This window comes from Bufo gargarizans, chromosome 8, assembly GCF_014858855.1.
Source record: "Bufo gargarizans isolate SCDJY-AF-19 chromosome 8, ASM1485885v1, whole genome shotgun sequence".
NCBI lineage: Eukaryota > Metazoa > Chordata > Amphibia > Anura > Bufonidae > Bufo > Bufo gargarizans.
This window is the reverse complement of record NC_058087.1, coordinates 57,176,127-57,193,463: the sequence shown is the minus strand read 5'-3', so window position 1 is coordinate 57,193,463 and position 17,337 is coordinate 57,176,127. Positions and strand designations below refer to the sequence as shown.

General features: G+C 43.9%; 1 protein-coding gene across 1 annotated transcript in view; it reads left to right on the top strand.

The window, feature by feature from the left end:
* Positions 1-1,322: 1,322 nt before the first annotated feature.
* Positions 1,323-17,337, top strand: part of CACNB4 (calcium voltage-gated channel auxiliary subunit beta 4) — a 96,124-nt gene continuing 80,109 nt past the window's right edge. Inside the window, exon 1 of the mRNA XM_044303505.1 lies at positions 1,323-1,530. Within this exon, the coding sequence (XP_044159440.1) occupies positions 1,486-1,530 (45 nt within the window). The 5' untranslated portion in view covers positions 1,323-1,485. The remainder of the gene's footprint in view (positions 1,531-17,337) is intronic.

Here is a 17,337-nt window from a genome sequence, read left to right as displayed (position 1 = left end):
TCCACTAAACACGGATCTGCAAAAAAAAACTGATTACATCCGTGTTACATCCGTTTTTCTTGCGGATCCATTGTAACAATGCCAGTCCCTGTCGGACAAGAATAGGACATGTTCTATTTTTTTCACGGAACTGACTTGTGGACATACGGATACGGAATGCACACTGAGTTATTTACGTTTTTTTGGGGGGGTTTGCGGCCCCATTGAAATGAATGGCTCCGCATACGGGCCGAAAAAAAAACAAAAAACGGAATGGACACAGACAAAAAATCCGTTTGTGTGGATGAGCCCTTAAGTAATTTAGCCAAAAATGAAAGCCAGATTTATCTTTCAGGAGGAACGTTGGATCGCGTTGGCTTTAGGAATGATGATTGCAGCCATATTGTCTGTCATCCAGCTTTCCCGAACCCCTGAAAGGTAAATCTGCCTAGTTGTGTTTTCCGTAAAATAGCCAGGAATGAAAGCCAGATATAGGCCCCATTCACATGACCATATTTTTGGTCCACATTCGGAGGCAGACCAATTCTGGGCCGCAAATAACGCGGACAGCACACAATGTGCCGTCCGCAGGCGTATGTCCGTTCTGCGGCCACGCAAAAAAATATAGGGCATGTCCTATTCTTGTCTGTTTTACAATGGATCCGCGAAAAAAAAACAATGGATGCAACACAGTATTTTTTCGGATTGGCGCTTTGCAGACCGCAAAATACATACGGTCGTGTGAATGCACCCTTATCAGGAGGAAAGCTGGATTACAGCGCCTTTGGGGAATTGACGATTCAGCCATATTGTCCGTCACCCAGCTTTCCCAGAAATAACTTTTCTTTAAAAAGATGCTGGATGTAGTTTTTTATTTTCTGAAAGGACGACCGGCGCTCAGCTGATGTCAGCAGCACCCTATCGCGAGCGCTAACGACTTGCATGCTATCAAAGGTGTTTTATTCTCTTCCTGAATCACGTTCTTTAGGAACATTTGAGAAATTCCACGCAGCGGGACCTGCCTGCGCAGGAATTTTTTTATTTCATGATTTTAAAGTAAAAATGAACTAGAACGGGAAGAGGGAGGAAAGGGGTGGAAAAAAAAAAGGAGAAGGAGCCGGGGAAGGATTCTTGCATTGCACATTATAGACCTTCTGCTCGTCATCTTACTATCAAAGCAAATGAGCATTCAGCTGAGAGACTCCAGCCAATCGCAGGGCGCATTCCTAGGTCTCTCACCAGTCCTTGGTGGGGAAGGGTTTTTTTTTTTGCTTTCATGCTCTGAATTTGGAACACAGATAAAAATGCCAGGTCTGAACTGCCTCTAGGGATAACCTCCCCACTATAATATGAATGAACAGCATCTTGGCTGGGGAATACAAACACACACACACAAAAAAAATTCACCGAGCAGGCTCCGTGTCTCGCTGAGGCCTTCCATTCCCAGCAGTGGTCGGGCTAGCTTTTTGTTTCCGTACTGAAAGGTGCATTGGATTCTAGACCTCCATGTACGACAATTTGTACCTACATGGATTTGAAGATTCGGAGGCGGTAAGCATTTCTTTTTATCTCCCTCGTCTTCCTTCCTTTGCAGAGCAGGGACACCATCTAGATGAATGCTCGGTGCAGATGCATGCTCAATCCGATAACAGGTTAATGCCTATGGTCATTCATGATGCTTAAAGGGACCCCGTTTGGAAGAAGGTGGGTTATGGCCCCTTCTACGGAATGGCTTGTGGGATGGGATTTCGGGCTTTCGGAGGGTAAATGGCCGCCTGGGTTGGAAAGGTATCTGCACGAGCATACATGATGTACCCCTTTAACGTCTTCTCCTTGCTGTTCAGGTATCTGGTTAGAAATTGGATTTAGGTTGGGTTGGGTTCTACTGTAAAGGCCAATAGGTTGGATGTTATGGACATGCTTGGGATGGAAAGGGTAAAGGATTGGGAAAGGGTTCCCGGTGGGGTAACAGCAATGCAACAATGTATCAGGCAGGACTCTATACAAGGGATTATGTAAGAAGGCATTGATTTTCATAAAGGGGTCCGGTGTATACGTCATTGCAGATGTGTAAACTTACTGGTGTGATAACCACAGGGGAGCAGCTAAGATTACATGTCAGCTGCGATGCTGCGCTCTTTCCCTTCCACCCAGCATCACCAGTGATCAGGCTTTATGGTGTCAATTGTGGCTTTCTGATGGGAGATTTGCACCGCGGCCCATGTGCACATTGAACGTCTCCTGCAGTATTAACCAGTGATGTACTGAGGTGGACTTCGCTAACACAAATAGGCATTTTTTATTTTATTTTATTTTGCAATCTTTTGCACTGAAATGTCGATGGTGAAACTGGAAGGAGGAGGAGGAGGCAGGGCAATGCTTCTCCTGCCTGAGAAAAAAAAAAAGAGATGTGGAGGATCCATCCTTTCGGGAGGGAGGAGGTGGAGGAGGGATCTTTAGAAGAAGAGACACACACTCTGCCTCTGGAGATGTAGCCTCTGTGTAGTAACAGCAGCTCTTGGAGGGAAATTCAGAAACACTGACCTCCTGTTTCCATCAGAGGTGGACTGACACATTTGGAATGGGTCTATGAGATTGTAGAATTTCATGAGATGTGCGGAACGATCTTTGGCATGTGATGAGTTAAATATTGCTGACAAAGAACTGGAAATTGACCACAGACCAAGAAAAACGTGGACTTTTTTTAAGGCTTTACTGTACCTATCAATCCCAGCAGCATGCCTTGGGTATGACATATTTCAAGGAGGTCTGTGTCTTTAAAACAGAGCATGACCACTACTTCTGTATCTTCAGCCCACAGCATGACCACTACTTCTGTATCTTCAGCCCACAGCATGACCACTACTTCTGTATCTTCAGCCCACAGCATGACCACTACTTCTGTATCTTCAGCCCAAAGCATGACCACTACTTCTGTATCTTCAGCCCACAGCATGACCACTACTTCTGTATCTTCAGCCCACAGCATGACCACTACTTCTGTATCTTCAGCCCACAGCATGACCACTACTTCCGTGTCTTCAGCCCATAGCATGACCACTACTTCTGTATATTTAGCCCACAGCATGACCACTACTTCCGTGTCTTCAGCCCACAGCATGACCACTACGTCTGTATATTTAGCACACAGCATGACCACTACTTCCGTGTCTTCAGCCCACAGCATGACCACTACTTCCGTGTCTTCAGCCCACAGCATGACCACTACTTCCGTGTCTTCAGCCCACAGCATGACCACTACTTCCGTGTCTTCAGCCCACAGCATGACCACTATTTCTGTATCTTCAGCCCACAGCATGACCACTACTTCTGTATATTTAGCACACAGCATGACCACTACTTCCGTGTCTTCAGCCCACAGCATGACCACTATTTCTGTATCTTCAGCCCACAGCATGACCACTACTTCTGTATCTTCAGCCCACAGCATGACCACTACTTCTGTATCTTCAGCCCACAGCATGACCACTACTTCTGTATCTTCAGCCCACAGCATGACCACTACTTCTGTATCTTCAGCACACAGCATGACCACTACTTCTGTATCTTCAGCCCACAGCATGACCACTACTTCTGTATCTTCAGCCCACAGCATGACCACTAGTTCTGTATCTTCAGCACACAGCATGACCACTACTTCTGTATCTTCAGCACACAGCATGACCACTACTTCTGTATCTTCAGCCCACAGCATGACCACTAGTTCTGTATATTTAGCACACAGCATGACCACTACTTCTGTATCTTCAGCCCACAGCATGACCACTACTTCTGTATCTTCAGCCCACAGCATGACCACTACTTCTGTATCTTCAGCCCACAGCATGACCACTACTTCTGTATCTTCAGCACACAGCATGACCACTAGTTCTGTATATTTAGCCCACAGCATGACCACTACTTCTGTATCCTCAGCCCACAGCATGACCACTACTTCTGTATCCTCAGCCCACAGCATGACCACTACTTCTGTATCTTCAGCCCACAGCATGACCACTACTTCTGTATATTTAGCACACAACATGACCACTACTTCTGTATCTTCAGTCCAAGAGGGTAGCTTGAAGCAACTTTGCCCAAATGGGAAATCTGTGATTGGGCCCCCATGCTATCATATGTTATTCATAGCACTTGTTTCTTCATATGGGGCAAAAGGATCATTTGGCCCCCTCAGGCCCCAGGGCCTGATTACAGCTTTCCTCCCGGTAGAGATGCCCCTGCTTTAGCATATAGACTGTGATAATATTAGGTCTTTGATTTCAGGACCTAAACCTGCAGAGAAAGGGGTCAGGAGTATATATGTTGAATGGGTGTGAACAGATAATACCTTCTTGGGCCCACTCGGAGGTCCACCCTCCATCTATGCAGAACATGTGCACGTCCACTTTTACTTGCATCATAATCCTGTTATCATTGCACACACTGGACATATCATCTATGCCATCTAATTGTTTATTTGTGAATTATCCCATACGAAATACAGTAGATCCTAAGGGTAAATGATTGGCCTCAAAGTCACCTCCAAATGGGGTTGTCTTCTGCTGGAGTGTTAGAGCCTATAAGTGTCAGGGCCTCAGCCCTTCGCAGGGGCCTTGGTACTCTGGAGGGACAGTTTGACTCTGCTTCCTTCCCCTTGTGGTTGCGGTCCTCAAGATCAGCTTTTTGGGAAATGAAGTTAAACGCAATATAAATGAATGGGCTGAAGCATCGCCTGTTCTTGATTAGTGTCGCTGTGGCTCACCCAGTGCTGTGGTTTTGTAGACAAGTCTTTTAACATCTTCTAGTGATGATATGGTGCAACTAATATTGTGTTCTCAGGATTAATCTAAAATATTTTTAACTTTTATTTCATACTAGGATACTTTAAATTGCTTGGAATTTTTAAATGAATTATTGCATATAAAATGTTGAAATGTCCTACTTACCTGGGTCCCCTACTGTAGAGATCAACGTAAAGCCAGAAACTTCAGGTTTGACGGCTAGGAACCCTGGTATTGCTCTTTCATATCACATGCTTCACCTGGAGTTAGTGCTCCCCTATTTCTCTGGCAAAAAACACCCCAATGTCCATACTGTATAAAGCTTTTGTAAAAATTTAAATGGCTGTTATTGGCAGGTCTAATATGTATTAGGGCTCATGCACATCATCACTATAATATGGCTCCGAACATCCTCCGATGCAGCACCCAGTAGTATGGTGCCCTTCTGCTCTACCTCAAGGGTTGCTTTAATATTCCATATAAAAAACATTTCCTTGTTTGACTGCACATATGGTGTTGTATGGAAGCAACATACAACATTACTTGCAATATAAGCTCCGGGCACTGCTGTCTACATAAGGCCTAAAGCTGCAGCACTGCTGTGGTGACTTCAGAAAGTTTCAGGGGTAATAGCAAAGAACACCTACATTTCAAAAGAGAAAAAAGTTTTGGAAAAATTCATCCTCTGGTCCATATCAGAGCATTATGTTTTTCTTGGGCTTTGGAAGGAGCTGGGCCCATCTTTGAACCCTAAAACTCTGTTACCCTGGTCACCAGTGCTTTAAACCAGGAAGTATCAGTAGTTTTGGGACAGTTAAAAAATGTCCTCCTAATAGATGCGGCCTGAGCAATGTTTGCAATGTTGGACCAGAACTGATGACCACATGGAGTAATTCCTCTGTCTCATTTTCGAGTACAGAGTATTCTATGCAAAAAGTTTTCACCCTGGAGTAATAATTGAAGTTGTTTTCTACCACAGCCCAAGACTCAAGGCTGTTATGCATTAAGGTATATGCAGTGAAGTCTAAGCGAGTCCTGGGGATATAACATAAATCTGGGAAAGGTGGGAAACGTAACAGTTACAAGAAAGTTCTACCTGCGAATTTTGAGCATCCTAACTTGGTCATCAAGTTTGGAGCCTTATTTTAGTTGGTTATTTAACCTTAGGGCCAGCAATAGATTAGGGCGTGTGCATTTAGGAACATGAACTTGGTAAATCAGAGCCAATCATGATCCATTAATGTCATAATTGACGAAAGGGGCGTTTCCACCTAAAATTAAAAATCAAAAGGGAAAACAAAGTCCTTAAGATGTCCTCCAGCTTTCCCATAACCCTGAATTTTAAATTTGCCAAGCTATGCAAAAATAGGTTGTCCAGGTAAGTTTTTCCCATTCTAATCAAATTAATAATTGGAAAGCACAGGTCCCATACCTGCTCAGGGGACTTCTATTTGGCTCTGAACCAGTGCTATTTAGGGTCTATTCACATATAACAGTTGTATCTGAGCCAGGCACTTCTGATGGAAAAGTTGAGGACTTCGTGCACCTGTCCGGCTCAGGGAGATGTGCCATGCCAAAACGGATCCCAAAGGAAACCATAAAGTTAGTTTTGTCATAATTGACTGAAGTGCTGAACATATGTGAACAGACCCTTAGAGATAGTTACACTTCTAATGTTACCTAATACCGTTGCTGCTTATTCTGTCTGTGTCATGGTTGCCATATGTTTCTGACTCTGCTGATGTCTTCATGGACTATGGGTTTGCACCAAAATCTCTTCTGTCTAAGGCCTCATGCACACGACCGTTTTTTTTTAAGGTCCGCAAAAACGTGGTCCATAGGTCCGTGATCCGTGACCGTTTTTTCGTCCGTGGTTCTTCCTTGATTTTTGGAGGATCCACGGACATGAAAAATGAAAAAAAAAATCTAAGTCAAGTTTGCCATTGAAATGATAGGAAAAACGGACACGGATCACGGACACGGATCACGGACGCGGATGACAATCTTGTGTGCATCCGTGTTTTTTCACGGACCCATTGACTTGAATGGGTCCGTGAACCGTTGGCCGTGAAAAAAATAGGACAGGTCCTATTTTTTTCACGGCCAGGAAAAACGGATCACGGATGCGGCTGCCAAACAGTGCATTTTCCGATTTTTCCACGGACCCATTGAAAGTCAATCGGTCCGCGAAAAAAAACTGAAAACGGCACAACGGCCACGGATGCACACAACGGTCGTGTGCATGAGGCCTAATATGTGGGAGATTCACTTGAGACAGCTATAGAGTAAAGACTGTAGAGGAGAAGTTATGGAGATGGAAACAGATTGACAAGAAAGACTGCAATATTATACATAGTGGTTGTTGTGATAAGAAGTGCACAAGCTAAACTGTGGGGACTCAAACCTCCTACCTTCACATAATATACAACCCCCATTACATACTACAATGGTAATTTCTACTGCAAAATTTGTGGTAGCATTTCAGCATTGTCCAAAGAGGAGCTTAACTCCATCATGGTACTGTAGTACTTGATCTAGGGCCATTTGTCTTTAAAGCTCCAGTTGTGTCCATCTGCCACAAACTGGTCCCTCTGACCAACGAGCTTGACCACCTAGGCCACACCAGACACCAGGGGATCTGCACCAATGAGCAAAGTCATCAGCTTGTGGAACACCTGCTGTGACCATACCATACAACTACCACTGGACTGAGCCGAGAACCAAGTTTCACAAATCAAACCAGCAACAACAATTGAAACCTTACTTTAAAAGGTTGGTTGGGTGATCATAGCTTCATCTGCTCTACACCTCTCTACCTTTTCTTTTAAACATACTAGTAACATAGTAATGTAGTTTGTAAGGCTGAAAAAAGACATTTGTCCATCCAGTTCAACCTGTTATCCTGCAAGCTGATCCAGAGGAAGGCAAAAAACAAACAAAAAAAAACCTTGTAAGGTAGAAGCCAATTTTCCTCTTTTTAGGGGAAAAAAATCCTTTCCGACTCCAATCAGGCATCAGAATAACTCCCTGGATCCCCGACCCCTCTCTAGTAGCTATATCCTGTAATATTATTACGCTCCAGAAATACATCCAGGCCCCTCTTGAATTCCTTTATTGTACTCACCATCACCACCTCCTCAGGCAGAGAGCTCCATAGTCTCACTGCTCTTACCGTAAAGAATCCTCTTCTATGTTTGTGTACAAACCTTCTTTCCTCCAGACGCAGAGGATGTCCCCTCGTCAGTGTCCTGTGGATAAACAGATGATGGGAGTGATCTCTGTACTGACCCCTGATATATTTATACATAGTTATTAGATCTCCCCTCAGTCGTCTTATTTCTAATCATGAATAACCCTAATTTTAATAATCTTTCAGGGTACTGTAGTTGCCCCATTCCAGTTATTACTTTAGTTGCCCTTCTCTGAACCCTCTCCAGCTCTGCTATGTCTGCCTTGTTCATAGGAGCCCAGAACTGTACACAGTCCTCCATGTGTGGTTTGACTAGTGATTTGTAAAGTGGTAGGACTATGTTCTCATCACAGGCATCTATGCCCTTTTTGATGCAACCCATTATCTTATTGGCCTTGGCAGCAGCTGCCTGACACTGGTTTTTGCAGCTTAGTTTGCTGTTCACTAAAATTCCTAAGTCCTTTTCCATCTCTGTGTTACCCAGTGTTTTACCATTTAGTATGTACGGGTGACTTGCATTATTCCTTCCCATGTGCATAACTTTACATTTGTCAGTGTTAAACCTCATCTGCCACTTATCTGCCCAAGCCTCCAATCTACCCAGATCCCTCTGTAGTAGTATACTGTCCTCTTCAGTGTTAATTACTTTACACAGTTAAGTGTCATCTGCAAGAATTGATATTTTACAGTGCAGCCCCTCTACAAGATCATTAATAAAAATGCTGAAGGCAATAGGGCCCAACACTGACCCCTGTGGTACCTAATAGATTCTATAGTTCAAAATCTTTTTTAAAACACTGAAACTAAACATTAAAACTGAAGCAACTTCAGTTATACATCCATATAGATCTATGGGCATAATACATCATAAGGAAGAACGGTGGACAGACGCCCCTGGCAATATTGGACAAGAATCATCCTGTCTGGTCCATGATTCCCCTAAAAACAGCTCTTGTGTGAGCCATTTCCTCATAGAGTTCCTGAGCTTAAAGTCTACTGTCTATGGCACTGGTTCAACTTGAAGATCTACAGATGTTCTGAATCTATTGGTCTTTAGCATACTTTGAGAGTCTGTCAAGTCTTGCTGGGAGTTGTAGTTTTGCAACCACTGGAGAGAAAGAGATTGGAAATTTTACCTTAAATTGTTTTTCTTAAGACCTTATGTAACATCCCTGCTCAAATAAAAAAAACAAGTAGCACAAAATTCCTTTCATCATCCAGGAACTCTGGCACTTGTCCCCAGCAAATAATTTTCCTTGGAGCCCATCACTTGCCACTAGGGTCTATTCCTTTGATTCAAAACCAATTAGACTTTATTGATGATATATGGTTTGGGCCATGAGAATAATTCCCTCTAGTGGGTCCAAGAAACCCCAGTCCAACAATCTTTGGGTCAGTGGTGCCAGGAGTGTAACAAAAGTGTTGTAGTTATGATATGCACCAGTAGTTGTGGCCGAGCTATGTGTAGGGACGTTGCTGTCCCGTGCTGTAATAGAGTTGTGGGTGGGTGCTGCAACAACAGTTAACTTTTTATTGTGTAGGATGACAACTTAAGATGGCATCCTTCACAGGAGCGGAGCTCCAGCCATATACAGGTAGGCAACAAGTTGTCTTAGATGAGAGGCACAGTTCTTGAACGTTACAGCAACTCTATTCAGAATTGTAGCAGGGTAGGTTCCCATGTGGTGTGATGCAATTCTTGCGTTTCTTCCCTGATTCAGGGGTATGTGGCTGTACGGTGCATTTACAGTATTATGCAGAGCATACTTAAGACTTGACTGTAGGCCACACTCTGTATTGTCCCTCTGTATTGTCCCTCTGTATTGGTCACTATGTGGCTGGTATTGCAACACAGACCACCATGGCAGACTGCACTCCCATAGCACCAGCTACTACCACTTTCATGGTATCCATCCAGGCTGCGACTGTTTTCAGAACCCAGCAACCACAGAGTGCAATCGAAACTTGAGCACACCAGCAAGCTCCCTAAGATGGGGTGAGATTTCCTCTTATAATTTAGCCACTGGTCCACGTGAGGAGAATGTCCCAACACTGGCGCACCGGCCTTCTACAGAAGGGCCACTGACATGTCATTCCTCAGCATCCAGGCATCTGGGGACATATCTTACCCCAGCGCCATATTGAAAAGGGTGTGGCCAATTTTAGAGTGTGTGATGTTGAGCACCACCATGCTTTATATAAAGTAATGTACAATATAAATAGTATTCATAACAGAGCATATATCAAATCCCTATACTGTATAACATAGGCTTGGAATGTTCACACTATTAAAGGCAATAAAACTCCCAACTAGGTTTCTGAAGGTTATATCTCAGTCTGTATGGTGGCTAGCACCTCGATGCTGGTCTTGTTTTAAAAATAAGACCTGGCTGTTAAGAGCTATTAGTAGCAAGGAGGTATCTTATACCTCCTTGGCTGCTGAAAATTACCAGAAGACAATGGAGCTGGTACAGATTAAACACCAGCCTAACTAGGTGATGACCCTAGGTCAGTGGTGGCGAACCTATGGCATGGATGCCAGAGGCGGCACTGAGAGCCCGCTCTGTGGGCACCCGCACCCTGGAAAAAGTCTAAGGTGTACCAATATGCTTTAGACTTTTCCTGCAATTCTTCAGCGCAGGGCGCACTATAAACGGCACAGGCAGCGCACTGAATGTAGACAGGCTATTATAGCTGAATGATAAAGTACATGGAAGATATACTATATTGGACTGTAGTATTCGGGTTAAATTGTCGTGTAGGCACTTTGCGATAAATAAGTGGGTTTTGGGTTGCAGTTTGGGCACTCAGTCTCTAAAAGGTTCGCTTTCACTGCCCTAGGTGCTTGTCTCACTCAGTCATGTGTCAAGTAAATCTCGGCCAAGGTTGGAAATGCTTATAAATTAGGCATCAGGCATTGTGGACACTACTAGGGCGAATCATATATATTTATATTACCCACATTACTTGGAGCATACTCCTCTTTATGGCGGTAAAAAGCAGCCAGAATTGTATAATTTATTTTAATTCTATGGCTTTGTGAAGGAAAGCTGCAGCACCCCAAAATAATGTCATTGCAAAAAGGTTGCTCGTTTCAATGTTAAATTGACAAGTTAAAATTTGTTGTATTTATGTTTGCCTACTTAATAGTACTGTATGGATAGGTCACAGTTAACAACCCCGACTCAGCCTCTTTAGGTTGCTAGTAGATGGACCCGGGGCCGCCCTTGTCTGTAGGGGAGTTCCAGCCTAGATGTGCCAAAGAAAGGACACGTGTCTGCTTGCACCCAGAGAACCATCATCTCTTTTTTCTAAAGAAAAATAGGAGTACCACAACCTCCATCATTTCTGCCATCCATTCCATACAATGTTATTGAGGAAGGATTGCACTGTGTTATATGCCTTGATACTGTTGGATGAACTACTACTCCTATTTTGCACTTGAGTATAGAGAGACTTATTTATTTACTACAACTGACCTGGTCACTGACTTCACCACCATTTTCCTGCCATTGCACCTACACCTCCTGCTTTGCACTCTGCCAAAAGCCCAAACACCAAGGGCACCCCAACTGCCACAAGGAAGGAGTCCTAACATCAGAATGTGCTCTGAGGAAAGTAAAGGTGCACCCTCCTGTCACTACCGCTCCCATCCTCCACACGCTGCTCCCAGGCTGCTATTGCAAAGCACCATGCTTCCATTATGGGGAGCACTGTGCTGGTGTTGTTTATAGGGTGCCCACTGCCCTCTGCTGGTATTAGTGTTTATTAAGGCCACTCTGATGGCACTGTAGTTTATAAGGAGCACTCTGTACACAAGAGGTTTATGAAACTGCGCCTGTTGCCTATAGCAACCAATCAGAGCACAGCTTTCTAATTTTATCCTGCTCTCAAAAAATGAAAGCTGCGTTGTGACTGGTTGATATGGACTACAAAGACAATTTCACTTTCAGCAACCCACAGCAACCAATCACAGCACAGCTTTCATTTTTCAAGAGCACAGTAAGATAAGGAAGATGTGCTCTGATTGGTTGCTAAGGGCAATTCTGTTTACTGGGAGCACTAGACTGGCACAGTTAAAGGGATATTGAAGCACAATTTATAGAGTACTCAATGACCTGCAAATGGTTTTTAAAAATAATCTTATACTCACCTCGCTGATTTCTTGCCACTGCTGTTCCAACGGTGACCAGTTCTCCGCTTTGCTATACCCCCTTCTCCTCTTCTCGACACAGCCAATTGCTCGCTGAGATGGGGTTACCGGGCCATTTCATTGCGTGTCGAGAACAGGAGCAAAAAGTGGAGCTCAGCAGGGACCAGATAGTAACACACATCTTTTTTTTTTTTTCATTGTGCAGCGGCTCAAGAGGAGCCAGAGAGGAGGATGGGAGTGGTAGTGGCTCTGGCTGTCACTCAATGACGGTGGCGTTCCTTATACAGTTGCTCCCTAGGGCTGTGCAACCTTTCTTTTTCTGAGACACACCTTTGTTTTGGGGCTCCTGCCTACTGGTTGTTGGGGTGCCTGTTAACTGTCTGTATTGGTGTAAGGCAAGGCGTGTGGAGGGCAATGGCTGGTGTATGGTGCTGAAGTTAGAAAACCAGGCAAGAGGTAGAACATCCAATTATAGCAGACACAGTTCCAACTGTACACAGTGCAAGGATTAAGGTCAAGATTGGAGTAATGGCCCTCTTTCCTTTTTATTTTGCTAAAATCAGTAGAAGCTATGACTGGCAACAGTACCTTAACAATAATGGGTGTAAGGTCTGGCCAGGACATGTTCAGGCATGAAGGATGTCTTAACTATGTCCCTCACAGCAGCAAAGTTAGAATGGCTGTAGTAGCAGGTTAACTTGCTGACTCCTATGCTTTTCCATGCTTTCCAAGTTCTCCAATTCCTTCCTTCTCTTTCTCTTAATCTTGCAGTAATTTACACAGAGATCTGTTAGTCTCTGGAGCTTTCTGGGTCTGAGAAGAGGAGGCATAAGGCCCCTTTCACACGGGCGAGTATTCCGCGCGGATGCGATGCGTGAGTTGAACGCATTGCACCCGCACTGAATACCGACCCATTCATTTCTATGGGGCTGTTCACATGAGCGGTGATTTTTACGCATCACTTATGCGTTGCGTGAAAATCGCAGCATGCTCCTCTTTGTGCGTTGCGGTGCGATAATCCACGCAACGCCGGCCCCATAGAAGTGAATGGGGTTGCGTGAAAATCGCAAGCATCCGCAAGCAAGTGCGGATGCGGTGCGATTTTCACCCACGGTTGCTAGGAGACGATCGGGATGGAGACCCGATCATTATTATTTTCCCTTATAACATGGTTATAAGGGAAAATAATAGCATTCTGAATACAGAATGCATAGTTCAATAGCGCTGGAGGGGTTAAAAAAAATAAATAATAATTTAACTCACCTTAGTCTACTTGTTCACGTAGCCGGCATCTCCTTCTGTCTCCTTTGCTGAACAGGACCTGGGGTGAGCATTAATTACATGAACAGGACCTGTGATGATGTCACTCCGGTCATCACATGATCCATCACATGATCTTTTACCATGGTGATGGATCATGTGATGACTGTGACGTCACCAAAGGTCCTTGTTGCTACAAAAAGCTAAGATCAAGACAGAAGGAGATGCCGGCTACGCGAGCTAGTGGACTAAGGTGAGTTAAATTATTTTTAATTTTTTTTAACCCTTCCAGCGCAATTTTACTATGCATTCTGTATTCAGAATGCTATTATTTTCCCTTATAACCATGTTATAAGGGAAAATAATACAATCTACAGAACACCGATCCCAAGCCCGAACTTCTGTGAAGAAGTTCGGGTTTGGGTACCAAACACGCGCGATTTTTCTCACGCGAGTGCAAAACGCATTACAATGTTTTGCACTCGCGCGGAAAAATTGCGGGTGTTCCTGCAACGCACCCTTTTTTTCACGCATCAGTTCTGCGTTGCGTGAAAAACGCAGCATGTTCTATATTCTGCGTTATTCACGCAGCCCTGGCCCCATAGAAGTGAATGGGACTTCAGTCAAAAACACATCCGGAAGCAAGTGCGGGTGTGATGCGTTTTTCACTGATGGTTGCTAAGAGATGTTGTTTGTAAACCTTCAGTTTTTTATCATGTGCGTGAAAAATGCATCAAAACGCATTGCACTCGCGGGGAAGAAAACTGAACGCAATCGCAGACAAGACTGACTGAACTTGCTTGCAAAATGGTGCGAGTTTCACTGAACGCACCCTGAACGCATCCGGACCTAATCCGTCACGCTCGTGTGAAAGAGGCCTAAGGTACAGCTTTCTCTCTCTCTGAAATCGCACCTAAGACTGACTAAAGCCTCATTCATACATCTGTGTCTGTGCTCAAATCTGTGAGCAGGTGGTCAGTGATGCATCCATGAAGCTGTCCATGAAGGATCCGTATTGGGTCCGTGTGTCCGTTGTTTGCTGTCCGTGTTGCATCCGTGTTTCACTGACACTGAAAAGCTGAAAAATAAATTTAAAAGCATCTCTTCCTAATGATCCGTGAAACATGGATGCAACTCGGATGACATCCGTGTTGCATCCGTGGTTTTTACGGACCCATAGACTATAATGGGTGTGAGGGATCTGGGAACACGGAACAAGATAGGACATGCATCCATGCTGAAAACACGGACCCACACTGATGTGTGAATACACACATTCAAATGAATGGGGACGTGTGCTGTTGGCGGAGAATGCGTACAGCACACGTACGTGAAACACTGTCGTGTGAATGAGGCTTAACTGAGCTCCAGGATCCACACCCAACCTCCAGCAAAGGCCTGAACCAGGAGTAATGAATGGGGTTGTGCATCGATCTATATTGATGACCTATCCTCAGAATAGGTCGTCAATATCTGCTCGGCTGGGGTCCAACAGCCGGCTGTTTAAAGAGGAGGCAGCGCTCCATGCGAGTACCGCTTCCTGTTCATTACACTGCACTTTGTCTCGGAAGTGCGGTGTAATGACAAGCACTCACCCCATTCGCTTGAATTGAGCAAGTGCTTGTAACTACAGTACACTGCCGCTGCACCGGATACTACGCGTAGTGTAATGACCAGGAAGTGGAGCTCACATTGAGTGCGGCCTCCTCATCAAACAGCTGATCGACGGGGCTGCCAGGTGTCGGACTCCCGCCAGTCAGATAGGTAATCATTATAAATTGCTGCACAACCCCTTTAACCCTGGTTGTGCCATCCATACACAGCTATACTGGGTACAATACATAACATTACATTACATAACATTAAATAACAAACCATTTTCAGATACCTCCTGCTCTGGGGTACTGCAATTGTAGCTTTTTAATTCTTTCTCCTGAACATGGCCATGGGGGAGGACATCTTGCCTGAGCTGTTATTAACAGAATTTAGATATACCCTTTACAGGAAATTACCCCATTGATTTACATAGGAGAGTTTTCTAGGCATGCTCTGTGACCCGTGTAGAGGTCAGGAGGGTGTAGATAAGCTGTGATATCACCTATTGTAAATGGAGGATCCTGTGTTATCTATGTATAGAGATGCTGTCATTGTAATGCTGCCTGTAACGATAAGGAGGTGACTGCTGAAACATTGTTTCTAAAGACAAAGAAGTGTTGCATATTATTAGGTTCCATGACACATTCCCTTTAAATATGTAAGTCTATAAAATATGTAATCGCAATCCAAACTCCACCAAAGGGCATTAATGGCCCGAGATGCTGTATGGTATAAAAGGGCTTATATAACATCATTTAAAAAAAAATGTTTTTATTTATTTTTGTTCCAAAAACAGCGACACGTTTGAACATTCATTTTAATGGGGCTAAGCTGCAATTCCATATACTGGCCATGGATAATTGTGGCGCTGTTTTGGAGGAAAGAAAAACCCTTTTCCTTTTAATTAGAGTTTGGGAAAGCCATCAGCAAGTGTGAATGCGTCTGAATGGAAGGAGCAGTACTTAGTATTATTTTCAAGCTATTTGGAAGCTTTTCGAGGGAAATTATTTGCTACAAATTGAAGAGGATCAATTAGCTTTCATATGTTACAGCATCCCATGGAGTAAATACGGGTTCCACTGTAATCTTTACCTGCGCAATTGTGCTGTATTTGAATCAAATTATTCCGTAGGCTGTGAAAGCCGACCTCACCCTGTGCAAAGCAACAACATAGGGAGAGCTGCTGAATGTTTAATGCCTTACTGGCGGCTTCAGAGCTGCTGGAAAAATCACATCGAAAATCATATGGCTCTTTTCCCCTTCTGTGTCAGACTTTGAGCTGAGAAACATGTTGCGGCACTGGTAAAAGAGGTTAAACAGGGGTTTTCCAAAATAAAACAAAAAACAAAACAAAAAACAGACGTTAAAATGGCGGCTGTCTGTTCAGTGGACTTTACCACTTTGGATTGTGCCAAAATGTATTTATTACACATTTTTAAGGTATTGTCAACGATAAGTTTGTCCTCTATAATCTAAGGCAGACGTATGTGTCCTTAGGGCAACGATCTACAAGTAAAATGTACTCATACAGTGAGTAGTGTTGGGCGAGCATGCTCGGCCGAACATCGCATGTGCTCGAGTCAGTGTATTTAAATCTAATTTAGCCTCTATTTCTGGCAGAATTTGAACTCACAACCTTCTACATTACAGCCAAGAATGTTAACCACTACACTATAAAACTGCATGGCCAGTTACAAAATATATATATATGAGACTTCTGCTGTATACGGTATATTCCTATACAGCAGAAGTCTCATATTGTATTTATTTTTTGTAACTGGCCATGCAGCTCTATAGTGTAGTGGTTAACATTCTGGTCTGTAATGTAGAAGGTTGTGAGTTTGAATCCAGTCAGAAACTTTTCAGAAATAGAGCCTAAGGGTACTTTCACACTTGCGTCAAAGTTTTCCGGTATTGCGTGCTTCCTAGGGGCTCAATACCGGAAAAAAAACTGATCAGTTTTATCCTACTGCATTCTGAATGGAAAGCAATCTGTTCAGGGTGCATCAGGTTGTCTCCAGTTCAGTCCTTTTACGGTATTTGGAGGGAGATAAAACTGCAGCATGCTGCATTTTTCTCTCCGGCCAAAAATCCTGAACACTTGCGGGAATGCCGGATCCAGGCATTTTTTCCATTGGAATGTATTAAAATTGCTACATAGACGGATCCGGTATTCCGGTCTGCGCATGCGCAGACCTTTAAAAATGTAAAAAAATTAAATACCGGATCCGTTTTTCCAGATGACAGCGGAGAGACGGATCCGGTATTGCAATGTATTTGTGAGACGGATCCGGATCCATCTAAAAATGGTTTCCGTTTGCATACAGATTGCTGGAACTGCCTGCCAGAATCCAGCAACGCAAGTGTGAAAGTACCTT